The following is an 18,397-nucleotide window of genomic DNA, read 5'->3' as shown; positions in this document are numbered from 1 at the left end:
AAGGCAGGATCTAGAGGGCCCTGTTCCCCATGACAGCCGTTCTAGGACAGTGGCTTCCCTCCCCGGCCTCGCTCATCGTAGTGGCGCAGGGTTCGCCGACAGGCACTCGGGGCTCCGAGAGCCTCTGTGTCCCCAAAAGTGGTTTAAGCCTCCCACACACCTGAGCCCCCATCCCTGCCAAGGCGCCTAGGCCCCTCTGCTGAGCCCCAATCCTGCCCAATTGTCGAGCTAAGACTAAACTACAGTTCCCAGAGTGCATCGCCGAGAATCAGGTGGCTGGAGTCAGGTGACTTCTGCCCCGCCCCCACCCAAAGTCAGGCTGCCGGGGAAAGCGGGTACAGTACGAAACGGATCCAGCGTCCGGTGTGGTCGGTTCCCTGATCCTAGAGGATCTCAGGTGAGAGTCGGCGCGGCCCCAACAGCCTCCCTCCATTTACCCGGCGGAACCCCAGAGGGTTAAAGACTGGCACTGTAAGTCGGTTGAGGATCTTGCGGTACGTCTAATCCCCCTCCAGCCGCGCCAGGGTTCCATCACCTACCAGGAATCCCGGCCTCGAGACACCAGACAGCCTCCAGATTGAAAGGCCCGCGTGGTGGTGAGCGGAGGCAAGGGACACGGGGCTGCCGCGGTGGTGTGGGTGCTCTACCCTAGTGCAAGTCCGAAGCCCCCTCCCCGCCTTTGGGTTAGTTGCTACCTGAATATGGGTCGCAGAGTTTGCAGATTACTTTGGAGGGAGAAGATGCTGGAAAACCCATTCCACGAACCCGCGTTGGTGTGCTGAGCGCCGGTCTGCGTTCTGGGGGACTGGGTAGAATGAGACTCCGCCCTGCATTCCGGGGCTTTCAGACTTGGGGAAGGTAGGACAACTGCCTGGGCCCTACCCTTTTCAAAGAATTGAGAAAAATAATCACCTGTGCTTTATGAGAGCTTGCTAGGTGCCCGAGGCAACAGTAATGATCATTTTACAACATTGTTTCTCAACCTTTTTTTTCTAATGAACTCCTTCCCACCATCATGAAATTTTAATAACATTGATTTAATCAGTTTATATACTGTCCCCCTTTGGAGAACCACAAGCCATGTTTTGCATTTCATCTCATTTAAGTCCCATGATGTAGTCTCACTGCCCTTGTTTTCACATTAGGAAATTGAAGATTGAGGAGGTTAAGTAGCACCCCCAATTAACATTTGGGGAGCCCAGATTCAAACCTATGCAGTCTGTCTGCAGGGCACACATTCTTGCCACTTTCTGTGTTTCACAAGAGAAGGAGACTCAAGGATTTGCAGGTTGTAAAACAGTTGTCATGATTAAGTCAGATACTTGACAGCAGCTGGAAACCCCTGACCCCAGGTTGCTCCTGGGACTTGTGGTTTGAGAATGGGAGACTTCTTAAAATGGTATCTGAGTAAAACCTGGAAGATAGAACTTGCACAGGAAGAGGGCCATGCTGACAGAGCCCATGGTCATGAAATTCTCCCATTTCTACCTTGTAGCATTCGCAAGACATAGTTTTAGTGTATACATATCACTCTGACCTTTTTCTGACATTTTAATCAACATACCTCTCAATGTCTGTCCTGGTGTCTTTCCTCCAAGGTATTTCAGCCCCTGGGGCTGGGGGACTTTTGCTGACCAAACATTGGAGTTTCTCAGTCCACATTCCACTCCTGCAGGATGAGAGAGGAGCTGGTTAGGCTTGATTCATATCTGATTTCCGGAGGAAAACCCAGACTTTATGTCCCTAAGGGACATTCTGAATCCTGAACTTATGGACACAGGGACACAGGGGGGTATGAGGAGCAGAGAGTGTCAAGAGTGAATGGGAGACCTGTGGTCATTCCACAGACACAGGAGAGCAATTCCCTGCAGGTCAGGGTACAGAAAGTGGTGGTAGAGAGCATAGAGATATAGCATCAAAGGGAAGGACTCCAGAGGAGGCCAGAGACAGAGGTCTGTGCCAGCAGGTGTGAAAGCTCCTGAGATAAAGACCTAACAGATCAAAGGGAGCTGCTCAGACAAGATAGGCCCCTGGAGGAGACAGGGACAGGCAGAGATCAGGCAGGCTGGAGCCCTCGGGAAGACGTGTTTGAAGGGAGGGCTGTATCAAGAGGTGCCTTGAGGCCTTTTGGGAAAACTGAAACCAGAGAGGTGTTTCCACACAGCCCTCTCCTAGCTGTGCCTGCGGGAATCCCCAGAGGCTGTCAGGTGGGAGGGTCTAGGCTGTGCATGCTAAGGCAGCAGGTACAGACAAGTTAGAGATATCCATGCTGACTTGCCCCATCTTGACCTGCAGTTCATCTGCTGTACACTGGGCTATAGGTGTTATGTAGTACATCTCCCTCACTTAACCAATGAGTTTCCCCTGGGCTAATCTGGGACTCATCACTCACTGGGTTCCTATCATGTGTGATCCCTGCCAGTCCTGGCGAGGTGACATTTGTTAAATGAAAAAGTCTTAACCTGGTGTCCTCGGGTGGCATTAGCCCGTTATGCTTTTGTCCCAGGACAGGAATGCAATTACTTTCCTTAGGGTTCGTAGGTTCACCAAGTCAAATATCTGACCACAGTTTGGATAACTTTTTGAAAACAAACAAACATTAAAAAAAAAACCCAGGCAATGAAACTGCATTCTTTCTTTTTGTTAACTAGTTACAAGAAGCAGGTGAAGAGGGAAAAAATCAGTAGTTGTCTGCTTCCTCAGAGTGGAACCTTACACAACACACTTAGCCTTTCTGAGCCCATAGCTCCACATGTCAAAGAAAGCTGTGTTCCATACCCCCCTCCCCCCAGTCACCTCTGAGCTGGTGATGCAAAGTGCATGATGAGGTCACAAGAGTGAGGTAAACGTCCTTTATGTGCCTTGATTCCAGCTGGCATATTGTCCATTTGTTCCTGAGTTGCTCCAAACTTAACCTGAACTCTTGCTCTTTGTTTTTCTTCCTAGTTCTTTGAAATTGAGGAACATGATAAGGAGTTGGCTGATTATTTTTATCCTTCTTCCCCTGAAGCTCATAGAGAAGTGTGGTGAGTTTAGAAATGGGTCATCAGCTTCGTAAAGAGGGAGATGGTGCAACAGAGTAAGTAGCCAGACCTGTTCATAGCCAAGGGCTTAGGATTGTCTGGCGTGCATGTGTCTGCCGGCTCCTTGGCCAAATGACCACTGGGTGCTGGAGCAGATGCAGGTATGGGGTTCAGGACTTTCACAAGGATCCAGATGATTCTGCAAATAATTGGCCTTCTTCCATGAGGTCCCTGTTACCTTTCCTGTACCACCAAAGTCAAACTGATGTGCTCCAACAACTCTGTGGTCTGTGGACCTCACAGAAGGAATTCTAGGTCCTAGGAGATGCTGCAGAAGCAAGCGAAGTCATCAACTTGTTGCACCTGGTTCTTCTGTCAGGCTCAGATATGTGAGGAGTCTTCCCAGCATCTCCTTGTAAGATGAAAAACCTTCTCTTAGAGAGAACAGGGTGCAGCAGCCCAAGTGCAGCAAGGGCCTCACGTAACACAGGCTGGGTGTCAAAAAATACCTTGGGGTTTGGGCATCCTTATGAGGTTTGTGAGCAGCAGGGCCCTTAGATTAGAGGCTTATATCATTCTGTCAGTTCTCCCACTGCCCAAACATTGCTGAAATTTCTTCCATGAAAAGGATGGAAAGTATTTACACTCCTAGGATGGCAGGCCAGTTATTTTGATCATCAGCTTAGCTATTGTCAAAAATCAAATATATCTGAGTGCCTGGGTGACTCAGTCGGTTAAGTGGCTGCCTTCGGCTCAGGCCCTGATCCCAGGGTCCCGGGATCAAGCCCCAGGTCACGCTCCCTACTTAGAGGAAGCCTCCTTCTCCCTCTCCACTCCCTCTGCTTGGGCCCTCTCTCTCTCTATCGAATGAATAAAATCTTTTTTTAAAAAATCAAATATATTTTAAAATCTCTGACTAAAGATTTCAAGTGACCCTTGTACACACAATACAAATCCTGCAGAAGCTTCCTGAGAGCCGTGCACAGTGGCGGTACCGTAACAGTCATGTGGCCTCTGGACGGCTCTTCCAGATTTGTTAAATAATCAGTCATGTGACTTTGCAGTCACACCTTGTGGATAAACAATTTCCAAGAAAGGAAAGGTGGTACCATGAAGCCTGGTGTTTCTCAACATGAATTCCAGAGCCCCACTCCAGACCTGCTGTTTCATATTCTCTGGGCCTGAGGCCCAGGTGTGTGTCACACATGCACTGTCAGGCTTTAGATAAAGCCCAGGAAGGAAGAGCGCATCTGGCCACCACCACCTGAGTTATACAGAGGGGAAACTTTGGCCCAGGAGAGGATAAAAGTCATCCCCAAAGGTGGGACCTGCACAGGATCCTTGCTCCGTTTTATTTCTTTGCATCCTTCCTGAATGTCATTGAAAAAGAATGATGTAAACACCATAAAATCAAGTGACTAGAATTGGGGTTCTAATCTCATTCTGCTTGTTTTCTCTTTACTCTGGGGATTGGTCATCAAGGACTGTAGAGAAGTCTCTTGCCTTCTCTGGGTGGAATCTTGAGGCACTGCCACCTAGTGGCGAGAAGCTCGGCCTCAGGCCCAACAGGCCTGGGTTTGAATCCTGCCTCCTCCATTTCTGAGCTGTGTGGGCAAGACACTTTCCCTCTGGGGATTCTGTTTCCTTATATCCAAAGTGGGAATGATAATACCCACCTCTCACTGTTACAGTAATTAGAGAATGGGTTAGCAGTGTGGCAGAGTGGGTGGGATGGGAAGCACAGTGCGAGGTGCCAATAAGTATTCCTTCAGAAAAAATTTTAAAAATACCCTGCCTCAGGGGAAACTTTGGGTGGTTTCATGAAGACTTGTTTGGTAATTCTTATGGTTTTCAGAGCCTCTTGCCCCAGGGCAAACTTTAGAATGCACTTTCCCTGGAAAGGATGCCTGTTTCTTAACTGCCTGCCATCTTGAGCTTGAAAATGTCCTGCTGTGTTTACCTGATGAGAACAGTTGCCAGCACTCAGGCCACATAGGAAATGTGTCACAAACACTATCACACTGTATCTTCACAGCGCCATGTGAAGTACGTAGTGCCATTCCCTCCACCTTATAGGTGAAGAAAGAGGCCCACATAGAGGTTATAAACAAGGAAGGAAGGAAGCAGGGGAGTGACAAAGGCAGATGGACCGTGTGACTTCAGAGCCCAGTCTCTCAGCTGCTAAGTGCCGCTGTCTCCAGGGACTCTCAGTGAGGGGAAAGCAAAGAGTCCATGATCTGGTTCTCAGGAGCTCACAGCCTCTTCTTGTAAAGTGCTAAGAATATGGAAGAGCAAAGGCCACATGGATCTCTAGCTTGCCATGACCACAGCCCAGTAGAACCTTTGGGCCCGAGGTTATAGGTTACCCCAGAGATGTGGGGGCTGCCTGGCATCACTGTCTGTCCTGGGTACTGTCTCGTCAATGGTTTTGCTTATCTGGTGTGGTCCTCAACTCTAGATAGAAAATAACAATAGGGACCTTAAGTCCTACCACCTCCCAGCTGTACAAGCCCAGAACAAAGCCTCACGTTGCTATCAAGAGTGTGAAAAAGAAGGGACAGAGTTGCCAAAGTTGCCTCCAGGTCCTGAGGCTACACATGAGGGAGGGGTCGTCCCACTCAGCTCTGAGAGGTCCTTGGCCTCTGCCAGGACCAGCATGGGAACATACCCACTCAGTGGGACCAAGCCAGGCAGATGTGAGGAGACTGCCGAGACTAGAGACCTCAGACTGTGGGATTCTCCCTGTTGGAGGCTTGCAAGTGCACATGACAGAGCCTGCGTCTGTCCACATTCATGGTGCAGGGTTGTCGTGGGGAAGGTGGCCTTCCAAGGCCCCAGGTAGCAGAGCCAGGCCCAGAAGGACAAAGTTCCAGGCTGGCCGATTCCTTGGCAGGAGATGAGGTTACTGTTCTTAGAAATGTTCAGGCAGAGGAAGAGCAACTGCCAGGTAGGAATAATGAAAAGGGGGATCAGACCGTGGAGGTTTTATCTGGAACTTTTAAGTTCCCTTCCAACCTGAACACCTAAAACTTCTGATCTCAGTTCTTGATCTTCTGTCTGAAGAGAACTGGGAGGAGAGAAACCTGGGCCCTGCCTATAGCCGTTCCCCCTACAAGGAGTGTCTTAATCAAGTTGAGCTCCTTTCCCGTGGGCTCCCTTCCTGCCCAGTCTAGCTTCATGACCACTCCTTATTCCTTGTGTAACCCTGAAGGCCCTTAGGGAGGTGAGGTGGACAGGTGACTGGGGCTTTGAGTACACCTGGGAGTAAGGTGAGGTGGGAGTGTGGGCTGCCCAAAGAACACAGGAAGAGGTCAGGGAGAGGCTAACTCACTCGGGTTCTATGGCCAATTTGCTCTGGGGTATTTGGCCTCCCAAACCTGTTTCCTCCCTCACTCCCAAGGCCTATTTGTCTACCTTATCCTGCATTAACACCTTAGTGCCAAAAAGAAATCACTGATAGTGAGACTGTGGTAGTCACCATTTTCCCCCCACTCCCCAGTATAGTCAGCCTCAGGAAGGGGATCAGTGAATGGCTTAGGCTAAGTTAGTACAGAGTCCAAAGGGGTTCTTTGGAAACAAGGTAGCTGGGCCCTGTGTATCTCTGAGAGTACAGAAAAGGCTGGACCAGTTCTATAGGGCCATTTTAGCTCCATGAACAGAAGAGACCCCAGTGCTTTCCCATCTGAAGAGGGGGTTCAAGTCTACATTTTTCAGTCCCAGATTGATGCTTGAATTCCTGTGTGACAATTTTTGGGCTCCAGTATTCTAAAACTCTGGGTCACTCAGCCTCAGACCCTTTCAGTGTGGGGAAGAAGAAGCTACAGTGTTTCCTGCTTGGGCCTATGTCTACCTCTCTCTGGCAGCAGAAGGAGAAAGAGCATAATGAAGGCTCAGGTTTCCAGGCCCAGCACCCATCCTCTCAGGACCTCCATGTCTTCTAGAAGATGGGGGTTGTCCCAAGTCAGAGCTCATGAGTTCAGATATTGGGGATCCTTATCCCAGTTCTTCCTTGTGAGCCTAAGTTCTCTGACTTAATGATTTGTCATTGGTTTGGGTCCTTCTAGAGTCGACAGTCGACCTCACCGTCCCTCCCACTGTGAAGCTGGAAAATGGAAGCTCAGCCAACATCAGCATCACCCTTCAGTAAGTCCCTGGGCCCAACTCTTGTCATCAGCCAGTTTATTCACCCCATGGCCAGGTCAAGGCTGACCCCTGGCTCTGTTCATATTTCAAGTGTGATACCTTTGCCCCTTCACTTTAAGACAAGCCAGGGAACCCAAGGGCCAGTGGATATTCTGTATGAGGTCATCAAGTCCCTTCTGTCCTGAGAAAATAAAATAAGCTTTAAAAAAAAAAAAAGCCAGAGGAAGGTGATAGCATGATAGCAGGTGATCTGCAGACTCATGTCCTAGAGTCTCCACTCCCAGCCAATGAATCCTTGTTTCAGGAACCTTTTCCTTGGCTGAGGTGACCTTGAGTGATCAGCATTTGATGCTTCAGAGTAGTCCCTTCCAAGGCTCTAAGTATTTGCTGAGAGCCCTGAAGGTCAAGGGTCAAGGAGCTAAGCTGTTCTAAGATCCCTTCCAAAAGCAGAAGTGACCTTTTTGGGTGGACCCCATTCATGGCAACACTCCCACTTGGTCTTGTCTGAGAGTCTTACTGGCTAACATCTGCTGGTTCAGTTGTGAGGTACCAACCTAGTATAGACTGCTAGAGAACATGCCTCCTCCCTGTCCTTCACTGCTTCTCCCTACTCTTGCCTCCCAGCCGTGAGGATTCCCCGAGATCTAGAATCCTGTCCTTATCTCTTTACCCTTCTCCCCTTTTTTCACCTCTCCTGGGAAGTCTGATCTCCAGCCAAAGCTTTAATAGGAACTTGGATTCTGTCTCAGCTCCTGCCACCCCATTATATGGACACCTTATAAATCTGACAAGCCATCCCCTCACCACATCACCCCTCTCCAGAATCCTCAGGTGGCTTTCCGTAGCCTTCCAAATGAACCCCAGGTCTGTACATTCACACTTGAGGACACCACCAGCTACTCCCATCGTACATGTCTCCTGGCTTTCTGGGGACACACTGGTCTCTGCTCAGACCCAAGCCCTTGAAAGCCTTCTCTATCAGAACAGATGGCATGGTCCTGTTGGCCTCTGGACACTTCATTTGGCAGTCACAACCCGTTCCCCACCTTCTCATGCTCTCATCTGGCCCCTGTGGGCCTTTTGTCTCCCGATAACGATGGAAAGCTCCTAGGAGCAAGGACCCCACCACAACCACTCAGGGCCTAGCACAGAGCACTTAACTGTAATTGCTTGAGAAGTGACAGACCCAAAATCCTTAATTGCTTGAGCAGTGACACGCCCGATGTGAAGTTCAGAGGATTGGTTGAGATCTCACAGTGTCCAACTTCTCAGCAGTAATCAGACTTTTATCCTCCACAGGCATCCATTAAATGCAACCTTGGTGATCACTTTTCAAATCACATTTCGTTCAAAAAATGTTACTATCCTTGAGCTCCCCGATGAAGTAAGTAATGAATTTTAACTGCTGGGTAACAAAATAGTTTTTAAGTAAGTGCTTTTCAAAATAGGCCACCTTGTTTTTATGCCATGGGCTGCTCCCGTTCCATAATTCTAAAAATCTCTGATTTGGGCTTTGTTTGTCTTTGAGGATGGGCATTTTATGCCACATAGTTGGAATGAGGAGGGTGGTAGCAAGAAATTTAAGGCAAAAATGGGAATGTAGAAGAAATTCTTAATAAGATGGCTTTCTAAAACTTGGCTGCTTAGAGGGCATTGGCAGATGAGCAGTACTGTCCCTGCTTGAAAACCTATGAGAAATTCAGAATTGTGGGCCCCATCCCAAACCTGCTAATTCAAAACTTGCATATGAGCAAGATCTCCAGATGATTTAGGCCCACACTGAAGTTTGCCTCTTCTGAGGTTCTACTGGTTGAAAGTTATTTCCAAAAACTGAAGCCAAATGCTAACGATAACTACTCATAGCCCTTATGCATTCATCTGTTAATATACACATTGCTCCTACCTTACCAACATTTGAGCCAATTACTAACTGACTAGATTAAAAATATCAGTAGGGAAGGCAGCACTGTAGAGAAAAAACAAGAGTTTAAAAAAAAAAAATTGACAAGGTAGATGCAGGGATAACTACGTAGCTCGTCATGAGGCCCTGTGTGGTTGCAGAGATGGGCTACAGGTTGGCTCTGAGGCCCCTAGCATGAAAACAGTACTGAAGCATGTGGTCAAATAAAGGGCGTCAACCCAGAAGGGACTTGTGTGGGAGGGCAATTCTGTCTCACCCTCTAGTGAACAGCACACCTCATTAGAGCCATTTCTCTCAACTTTCCCCTGCCGTGGGGCACGAAGCCTGCCGTAGGGTAAGAAAAGCCATTGGTTCTCACAGCAGATTGTAGCACCCAGCTGAGGTCTGGTTTGATCTACTCTAAAAAATTTAGAGTCTGAGGAATGATGCAATCACCTAGTTTAGGGCCAGTAAAAATCAAACGTAATCTTAAGCAAGGAAAGCCTGGCTCAGAGAAGCCCACATTGTGTGCTTCCTTGTGTCTAAAGTGCACACACAGTCAAGACCAATCCGTAGTGTTGGTCAGCACAGCAGTTTCCCCTGCAGATCAGGTGAGTCTGGAAAGGAGTAGAACAGGGCTTCTGGAGTGCTGGAAGTGTTCCATTTCTTGACCTGCGTGTTTGATCTTGGTTTGTGGTTGTTACTTCATCAAGCTGTGATGTAACTTTTCTGCACATATGTTAGGATTCACTTTTATGTAACTTTAATGGTGGATAACATTGTATGTCAACTATAATTTTTTTAAAAATTATATAGTGGGAGTCAAATCCAGTTATAGAATGATCTGTACGGGTGCCAACCCACTTTTTGTGATGCCCTTTATTTGGCCAACCTGTACGCCCCCCCCCAATCCAGCTCTAAGCACTCCTCTCTACTCCCTGTGCCTTTGGAAACCACTAGATAGAATTTGGGGGTCAGGCAGTCTAGGAATCTCAGATAAGGTACTCCACCCAATACCGCATCAAGTCCTCATTTGTAGACATAATTGTAACATTAGTCATGTCTACTTGACAGGGTTGTGAGGAGTAAAAGCAAGTATAAAATTTCTAGAATTTTATCTGGCATGTAGAAAGAAAGCACTCAGTAAAAAATAGTGATAAATTTTGCTGTAGACCTAAAATTGTTCTTAAAATAAAGTTTCTTGGGGTGCCTGGGTGGCTTAGTCGGCTAAGTGCCTGACTCTTGATTTCAGCTCAGGTCATGATCTCAAGGTCTTAAGATCAAGCCCCGTGTCAAGCTCCATGCCGAGTGTGGAGCCTGCTTAAGATTCTTTCTCTCCTTCTTCTGCCCCTCCCCACTTGGCACGCACATGCTCTCTCTCACTCTCTCTAAAAGAATTAATTAAAAATAAAGCTTAATAATTAAAAAAAAAGATAGTGATAGTTACTATTTCCTTCTGCCTTGTATCCGTTGATTTCCAGTTGACTGGTCTTCTTCCTGCCTAGTTCCTAAAGGGACTTAGAGGCCACTTAACAAATATACAAACAGCATTACCAAAAAAATTTGTTAAAAATAAGAAAAAGTAGCCAGGAGTACTACATGGCATGAGGATGTAGCTTGCACGAGGCAGGCCACGAATCGGACTCTGGGCTTTGTGGCAGCCACTTATACCATTTCACTTGTTCTGCCAAAGCCCCCTGATTTCCAGTGCTAAAAACATCTTCCAGGGGGGCGCCTGGGTGGCTCAGTGGGTTAAAGCCCCTGCCTTCGGCTCAGGTCATGATCCCAGAGTCCTGGGATCAAGCCCCGCATCGGGCTCTCTGCTTGGCAGGGAGCCTGCTTCCGCCTCTCTGCCTACTTGTGATCTCTATCTGTCAAATAAATAAATAAAATCTTTAAAAAAAAAAAAATCTTCCGGGATCCTCATAAAGAAGCCCCTGAATTCTAATGGCTGCATCTTCACAGTGCCTGTGGTATGGGTGGAGGTTGGGGCCCAGAGGAATATCCAGGGAACAAAGTGGGGGAAAAGATTCAGGGAAGGTATATCGTTCTGCTCCCTGCCACACTTGAGAGATTTGAGAATGTCGAGGGTTGGTGGTGGGGACTGGGAGATCAGATATGGCAAGCAGGCCTCCAAGTACTGTTTCTCAGAGGAGAGCTTTTGATAAGTATTGGTCAGAAAGGAGGGGAAAACATTCTCTCTCCCTGAAGGTGTCTACTCTGTGCACCTCTTCTGTTTTGTCACTTGTCAGCTACACTGGGCATGGGGCAGACATCATTTGTGGGCATTGAGGAGCCTTCCATTATAAAAGAAGTAGAAGTAATAGCAGTCATAGTATTTATGGACATTACGCCATTCATAGCAGCCTTGTAAGGTAGACACTTCATCCCCATGTACAGGTGGAGCAAACTGAGGTCAGAGCTTGAATAACTTGCCTGAGATCTCATAGTTAGGAAGAGGAGAAGAGCTATCCCACCTTCCCTGGTAGTTGGGGCAGGGGAGGGCCTGAGGATCCTCTAACACATAGGTATTGGCGCGGGGAGCATGCAGGTAGTTGATCCAGTGTTTCTCCCTCTTACTGGTAAGCTCTTAGAAGGCAGGCACCGTGTGTGGTCTGTCTCATCATTCCTAGAGTGTAGCCTGGAGCTGGACATTGAAGTCCTAATAACTGTAGCACCAGATTGAATTCAGGTTTCTTAACAGGTTGTGGTGCCTCCTGGAGTGACAGATGCCTCTTTTCAAGTGACATCTCAAAATGTTGGACAAGTTACTGTTTATCTGCACGGAAATCATTCCAACCAGACTGGGTAGGCTGACCTCAGCCCAAGTGGGCCTTAAGCAATGAGACAGGAGGCTGGCAGTGTTAAGAACAGGGGTGTTTCCTTCAAGCCCAGCCTCAGCTCATCTCAGACCCCAAACTCTTTATAGCCCGAGGATCCGCTTCCTGGTCATCCACAGTGATGTCGTTAGCACCATAAACCAAGTGATTGGCTGGATTTACTTTGTGGCCTGGTCCATCTCCTTCTACCCGCAGGTGATCACCAACTGGAGGCGGAAAAGGTAACCTGCTAAACTTGATGTGAAGTCACTAGAGGCTGGTAAGATGGGAGGCATTCCAGAGAGGCTGTAGGCAGCATGGGCTCAGACTTTCCTCCTCTGCTCTTCTCTCTTCTTGCCCTTTCTAGAAAGTGTCCAGTGTGAAAGCTCTAAGAGCCTGTGGCAGGACTTGAAGCTCTCGGCATTTGTTCTGTGGCCCAGTTCAGCTCCTCTGTGTGAAAGCAACAAAATGGGGCTTTTCAGGAAGGGGAGAATGGGCAGGGTTGGGGGGAGTCCACCACATCTGCTCTGTTCTTGGTCCACCCAGCCCTGGAGGAATTAGTGTCAGGTCTTGCAGCAGGGCCAGGCTGGGTCCTTCAGCCTTGGAGGTGAAGCCGCCCCACCCTGACTTTAAAGACCCAGTGGGCCTAGAGTTGTGTCTCTGCACAGCAAGGACCCAAGCTCTTTTGAGTCACCTCTACCAAATGGGCCTTGTAGGGGGCTGCTGAGCTGGGAGCCAGGAAAGAAGATGCTTCCTCTCTGGAGGAGGCCTCCAAGACTTCCCCTGTGGGGCCAGGACTTGAAGAGGCAGGAGACGAGGGAGGGCGGGAGGGAGGAAGGAAACTGTTTCCCAAGAGGGCAAGATTGGGTGGCATTGACTGGGGTTTGCAGAGGGATCTGAGGGCGGTGCTGTCCTTGGGAGACCTGGGCCCTCCTCCCCTTGTGCTGGAAGCTCTGTCCCCTCTCTTCCCTCCAGTCTCACCCTTTGCCCTGATTTCTCTTCATTGCTCCCATGCCACAGTGTCGTTGGTCTAAGCTTTGACTTCGTGGCCCTGAACCTGACAGGCTTCGTGGCCTACAGCGTGTTCAACATTGGTCTCCTCTGGGTACCCTCCATTAAGGTATGGCACTGCCTGCCCACTGCAGCCCGGCCCAACCTGGTGGGTAGCTGGGCTGCACCTCACCCCCAAGCTTCTCCCAACCCCTCAACCAGGAGCAGTTTTTCCTCAAATATCCCAATGGAGTGAACCCTGTGGACAGTAACGATGTCTTCTTCAGTCTGCACGCAGTCGCCCTGACCCTGGTTGTCATGGTGCAGTGTTTCCTCTATGAGGTGAGAGATGAATTCGGTGCCCACCCCACCTCGGGCTGCCTAGGCAACAACACCCCCTACCACCTGCTCCCCACTCCTCCCGTTTTACGGAAGACATAGAAACTCAGCGTCTACTCACTGAGATGGAGATAATAGAGCTGGCCCTGTGCTGGGTACGGGGGACACCCATGAACCCGAGCCCTCAGGACCCCAGGTCTGGGGTGAGGGACACAGAGAGGCGGTCATGACCTATCAGATTGAGAGCTGAGCAGGAGGGGAGGACACAGGTGGCTCCTGGAGGCCCTGCCAGGGCCAGGGAGGAGCAGGGAAGGAGGGCAGCATGGAAGTGGGGTGGAGTTGTGGTCCATAGTGTAAGTGATGTTGCCAGGGTGATGAGGAAGAGGCCAGGGTGGGGCAGCCCCAGCTGGAGGGTGCAATTGTGAAGGCCAAGGGGCAGTGAGAGCCACTATGAGCAAATGGGTATGGCTGGGGCTCGGGGTCCCAGAGAGGGGAACAGGCTCCTGAGGGGTCTGCTTGCCATGCTGAAGAAACTTTGGCCTCAGCCATATTGCTGGAGGGCTGTATTGCTGGAAGGTGTCTCAGCAGGGAAAGGCACCATTAGGGCAATTTTCAGACCAATAGGTACGTTTTGTCTCACTTGCCTGTGGATACACTGCTTCCTTCAGGGAGCTCCTTCTGCACATGCAGGGTCAGCCAGGGACTGCTTGGCTCTTGCCTTCACGAACTTTCTAGGTTTTCTTACCCTTTGCTGTGAAGCTGGGTGAAGGCCTGCTTTGGGGCAAGTTAGGGTGAGGGATGGGTTCCAGAGGTGATCAGGCTCCACCTGGATCATGGAATGAGGCACAGGCCTCTCTTGTGTTGCAGGCCACATTTCCAGCTCCTGGTGGCCTCTGAGAGGCACCCAGCTTTGCAGTGTGGGAACAAGAAGAAAATGAGCTCTGGAAAATCTAAAAAGAACTGAAATAGACCCTGAGAGTGACAAGGGTGTGACTGGTACTGGGCTCTCTATGCCCCCACCCCAGCCCCTACTATCTACTCCCTTTGCTTCTCTCTGTCATCCTCAGCAAGGCAACCAGCATGTGTCCTGGCCTACCATCAGCTTCCTGGTGCTCTCATGGGTCTTCGTGCTCGTCACCATGATTTTGGCTGCAGTTGGGGTAATCACATGGCTGCAGTTTCTCTTCTGCTTCTCCTACATCAAGCTCGCAGTGACGCTGGTCAAGTATTTTCCGCAGGTGCCTCCAGGGCCTTCCTTACTCTTCATGTGGCCATTAGCGTGGGAGGCATGACAGGGTGCAGGTTCTGCTCCCATGGGGCAGCTTGTAGCTGGGGTGTGGAGATGTGAATGGAAAGTTGCAGTGGAAGTCCTGAGCCCAGCCAGAGCGGGGCCTAGCAGAAATCCGGCCGTAAGCACTGCTCCCTTCCCTGGGGCCAGCAGTCGCCTGAGGGTCAGTAGAGACTTCTCTGTACTCCTGCACAACTCTGAGAGTCAGGTTGTGCAGGTCACTTGTCTCTCCATCCCAGTCTTTCCTAAGGACATCAGTTCTTCCCCCACCCCAACCACCCTTGCCCACCATTGCTACAACTGATAACCCTGACAAAGCAGCGGCAGGAGACTTGGGAAAGAGCCAGTGAGAGGAGGCAGCCCAGCATCCCATCGAGAGGTTTTGCTCAGAGGTCCCATCCAGGATACACCTTAGGGACCCTCAGCATGATCCCTCAAGTACTGGGCCCTATTCAGATTCGGAGATCTAAGAGTCCAACATGACTTCCCCCTTAGCCCAAATGGCCCAGGACAGGGGGAGGTGTGAAGTAGCTGCCAGTGGCGGGCTCCACCGCTGAATCTAGGGCCTCCCATAACTCACCCCATTACCCATGGAGGAGCCTCCTTCTCAGTTTCCCCAGTGCAGAGAACCTTGTATTTCATGGGTTCAGGAAAGAGAGCATCCATCCACACCCTCCAAGAGCCAAGGCATGTCTCTTGGAGGGCATGGAAACAGATCCAGGCTCTTAAGGATGAGCAGGACTTAATTTTGTGGGCAAGAGAGAAGGGGGATTCTAGGCCAGGGGCAACCTGCACAGCAGCATAGGCAGAGAAGTACGGGAGGCAGCAAGAAGCACTGTTGAAGCTAAAAAGGTAGGGCCAGAAAAAATGTATTCTAAAATATAAAAAAGGTAGGGTCAGGCCTTAGGGGGCTAGGGAAGAAGGCTTCAGAATGGTTGGGGTTGGCGGGGAAGTCTTGAGGGAAGTAGGGCCACAGTCCCTGAGTGTGGGAAGGCTTGGGCCTGGTCAACTCAGGAGGCAGGAGCCCCATTTGGAGATGTCTGGAATTGTCCCAAGACTGGAGAGGTGGCCACAAGCATGAAAGAGGGTGGAAGAGGATGAAGAAGGGGACTTAATAGGTAGAGAAGACCTGGGAGAAGACCCACTACGGAGGCCACACCTTTCCTCTTGGGTGACAGGGAAGTTGCCCCAGTCAGAGAAGTCCAGAGGGTTCTGGCATTGGAGGAAGGATGTGGGGCAGTGACAGTAGAAAGTGGGGGGATGTACAAGTGGACCTCCCCAACTAGACCTAGGAAGCCTGAGATGCAGTCTCCAGAGCCCAGCCAGAGCTGAGGTGGTAGTCAAGTCCACACTACAGATGGGAAAAAACTGAGGTTAGAACTTCCCAAGATAACACTCCCAAGATAACCTCCCTCCAGTGGTGGAGCCAAGATCCCAGACCAGGCAGCATATTCATAAGCACAACATGAAATCCAGGCTGGGTTTCACCTTCACTGGAAATGAGAAGAAAAATCAATTGCCAGAAAACCAGGATAGGGTCTCATCCCAGAAGAGGGAAGGATAAAGATGGAGAAGCAACATCTCCCCCTCCTTTGCAGTTGTGAGGTGCAGGGGTGAGAGGAGGAGAGCTGTTTGCTATGTGTCAACATGAGACACAGGGACCCGCCCATACTGTTCTGTCCGCTGGCGGACTTGTCAGAGCCCAAAGGTCACTGTGTTCCTTGATGCTGAGGCCTGAGCACATGAGTGGGAGGAATTAGAGCTGTTCTTGTTTGGAGTGGTGGTCACAAGGTCTAAGAGGCGGCCACCCAGCCCCCTCACTGCTGTCCTCTGTCTGACCCAGGCCTACATGAACTTTTACTACAAAAGCACCGAGGGCTGGAGCATTGGTAACGTGCTTCTGGACTTCACTGGGGGCAGCTTCAGCCTCCTCCAGATGTTCCTCCAGTCCTACAACAATGGTGAGTCAGCCAGCAGACTGCCTTCCCATCTGGTGGGCTGAAGGCACAGGGTGGGGGCCAGGCTTCCTGGGATACCTCTCCACCCCATACACCCCCAGCCCTTCAGCCTAGGAATCTGATCCAATCCCAGCACTCAAGGGTGAGACTCACCTAAGGGGCTTTACAGTGGGAGGATTTGTGGTTTCCTGGGCAGATGAGGACACCTTCCTCCCCGCCCCCTGCCATCACCCCGCAGCCCCCACATCCTCCAGCTGCTTCGGGAGCTGCCAACTTAAAACCAAACTCTGTCCCCTGTGGCTGTTAACAGACCAGTGGACACTGATCTTCGGAGACCCAACCAAGTTTGGACTTGGCATCTTCTCCATCTTCTTCGATGTGATCTTCTTCATTCAGCACTTCTGCTTATACAGAAATAAACCAGGGTATGACCAACTGAACTAGCACCCAGGGACCCCAGCATAAATGGCCCCGGGTCCTGTGCCCACCAGGAAGGTTGGGGCAGAGCCTGGAGCGCAGGGCTGGCTCAGTGTGCTGACAGTGTTGCAAGTGCTCTCTTCCTCAAGGTCAAACACCTGACACACAAACCAGCCTGCCCTCAGCCAGAACTGTCCCAGGCCAGGCTGGGAGGAGCCTCCCTCTGAGACAGATGGCTGACTCTGCTTTGAGATGGAAAACCACACCACTGATGGCCCCTCCCAGGCCTTGCCAGCCGGGTATCTGGCCCTCCTGCGTCTTGATGCCGCCGTCTCTATTTTCTTTAAGGCTTCAGGCAGCACACATGGGTTCTGACAGCCGTCCCAGGCAGGATTGGGTGCTGAGCTTGGAGCCGAAGGCCTTGACCTAAGTGACCAGTTTCTGGGAGCAGCTTGAAGGACTGATCCCGCAGTTGTGAGCCAAGGGTGCTTTGTTGCCACTGGTGTGTTCCCAGAGACCCAAGCAGCCAGGTGGTGTGGCCAATGGACTCAGAGGTGCTGGTGGCGGTGGCAGAGGGGACAGGACTTTTGGGATTAGGCCTTGGTTGGGGGGGGGGTCCCTTCTCTGAAGGCCACATGCTCTGAGCATCCACCTTCCTGACACTCATGCTACATAATTCAACACGCACAACCATATCACAGGCGGCCAGATTAGTGTCTGGTAAAGAAACTGGATTTCGGAGCCTTGAGGTGCCCAACAGATTGGTTCTGAGCTAGGCTTATGCCCAGACCTTCTGGATCTTTACCATACTACCCCCTTTTGGATTTTTTGGAGGGATGTTTTGAACTGAGTGGCTAAATTTCTTCACCTTCTGCCTACCTCTACTTCCCCAGAGTCAGGGACCCTATGTAAACCCCTTAATTGCTCCTTATCTTGTGTCTGAGTATAGGACACGTCTGTGCATGCACACACATACCAGTCTGTGCCTTAGAGGCCAGTAAGACCTGCCAAATGGTGAGAGTAGTTCCCATGTAGGGGAGGGGCTGGACCCTTCCTTCACTTACCCCAGACACCTACCTGAGACTCACCAAATTTTTGGCTACTCAGGAGCCTCCCTTAAGGACTTGACACCACTTCACACACAACTCATGGGCCCAGCCCTTATTCCAAACCTCCTTCCCTCTTCTCCCAGGCAGCTATCCTTCCTGTGGCAGGAGGGGAGGGTCCCAGGATGTGCCTTGTCAGTTCACTCTCAGACTTTCTACTGCAAGATTAATGTGAGGTGCCTGTATCCTTAATTAAAACCTGATTTGTTTCCTTTCTGAACACTGAGCATTTACCAGATGTGGGAGGCAGGTATGTTGGCTTAAGAACCAATCCTTAGGACTTGGGGAGAATTCGGGTAAGGAAACGCAGGGGTTACACAGTGATGGCGAGCTGGCTGCATGCTGATGGGGCACTTCATCGGAGAAGCCTCTCGTAGTGCAAGATGCCTGCCTGCTCAGGGCCAGGTAGGTCGT

General features: G+C 50.3%; 2 protein-coding genes across 6 annotated transcripts in view; both read left to right on the top strand.

The window, feature by feature from the left end:
* Positions 1 to 18,397, top strand: part of LOC125086968 (ATP-sensitive inward rectifier potassium channel 12-like) — an 874,374-nt gene that overhangs the window by 503,954 nt on the left and 352,023 nt on the right. The gene's annotated exons all lie outside the window — the stretch shown is intronic.
* On the top strand, positions 41 to 18,203 carry CTNS (cystinosin, lysosomal cystine transporter). Of its 3 annotated transcripts, none has more exons than XM_047706720.1 (12): positions 41 to 397; positions 2,947 to 3,026; positions 7,088 to 7,166; positions 8,466 to 8,550; positions 11,771 to 11,874; positions 11,996 to 12,127; positions 12,906 to 13,005; positions 13,098 to 13,217; positions 14,282 to 14,374; positions 16,346 to 16,463; positions 16,771 to 16,885; positions 17,226 to 18,203. In XM_047706720.1, the coding sequence occupies exons 2-12, from the start codon at positions 2,966 to 2,968 to the stop codon at positions 17,305 to 17,307; spliced, it is 1,089 nt and encodes a 362-aa protein (XP_047562676.1). In that variant the 5' UTR covers positions 41 to 397; positions 2,947 to 2,965; the 3' UTR covers positions 17,308 to 18,203. The 3 variants fall into 3 exon arrangements, with proteins under 3 accessions (XP_047562676.1, XP_047562674.1, XP_047562675.1); XM_047706718.1 differs by having other exon boundaries at positions 50 to 397; positions 14,282 to 14,452; XM_047706719.1 differs by lacking the exon at positions 41 to 397 and adding an exon at positions 429 to 596 and having other exon boundaries at positions 14,282 to 14,452.

This window comes from Lutra lutra, chromosome 16 (genome assembly GCF_902655055.1).
Source record: "Lutra lutra chromosome 16, mLutLut1.2, whole genome shotgun sequence".
NCBI classification, from domain to species: domain Eukaryota; kingdom Metazoa; phylum Chordata; class Mammalia; order Carnivora; family Mustelidae; genus Lutra; species Lutra lutra.
This window is presented reverse-complemented; position numbering and strand designations above follow the sequence as displayed.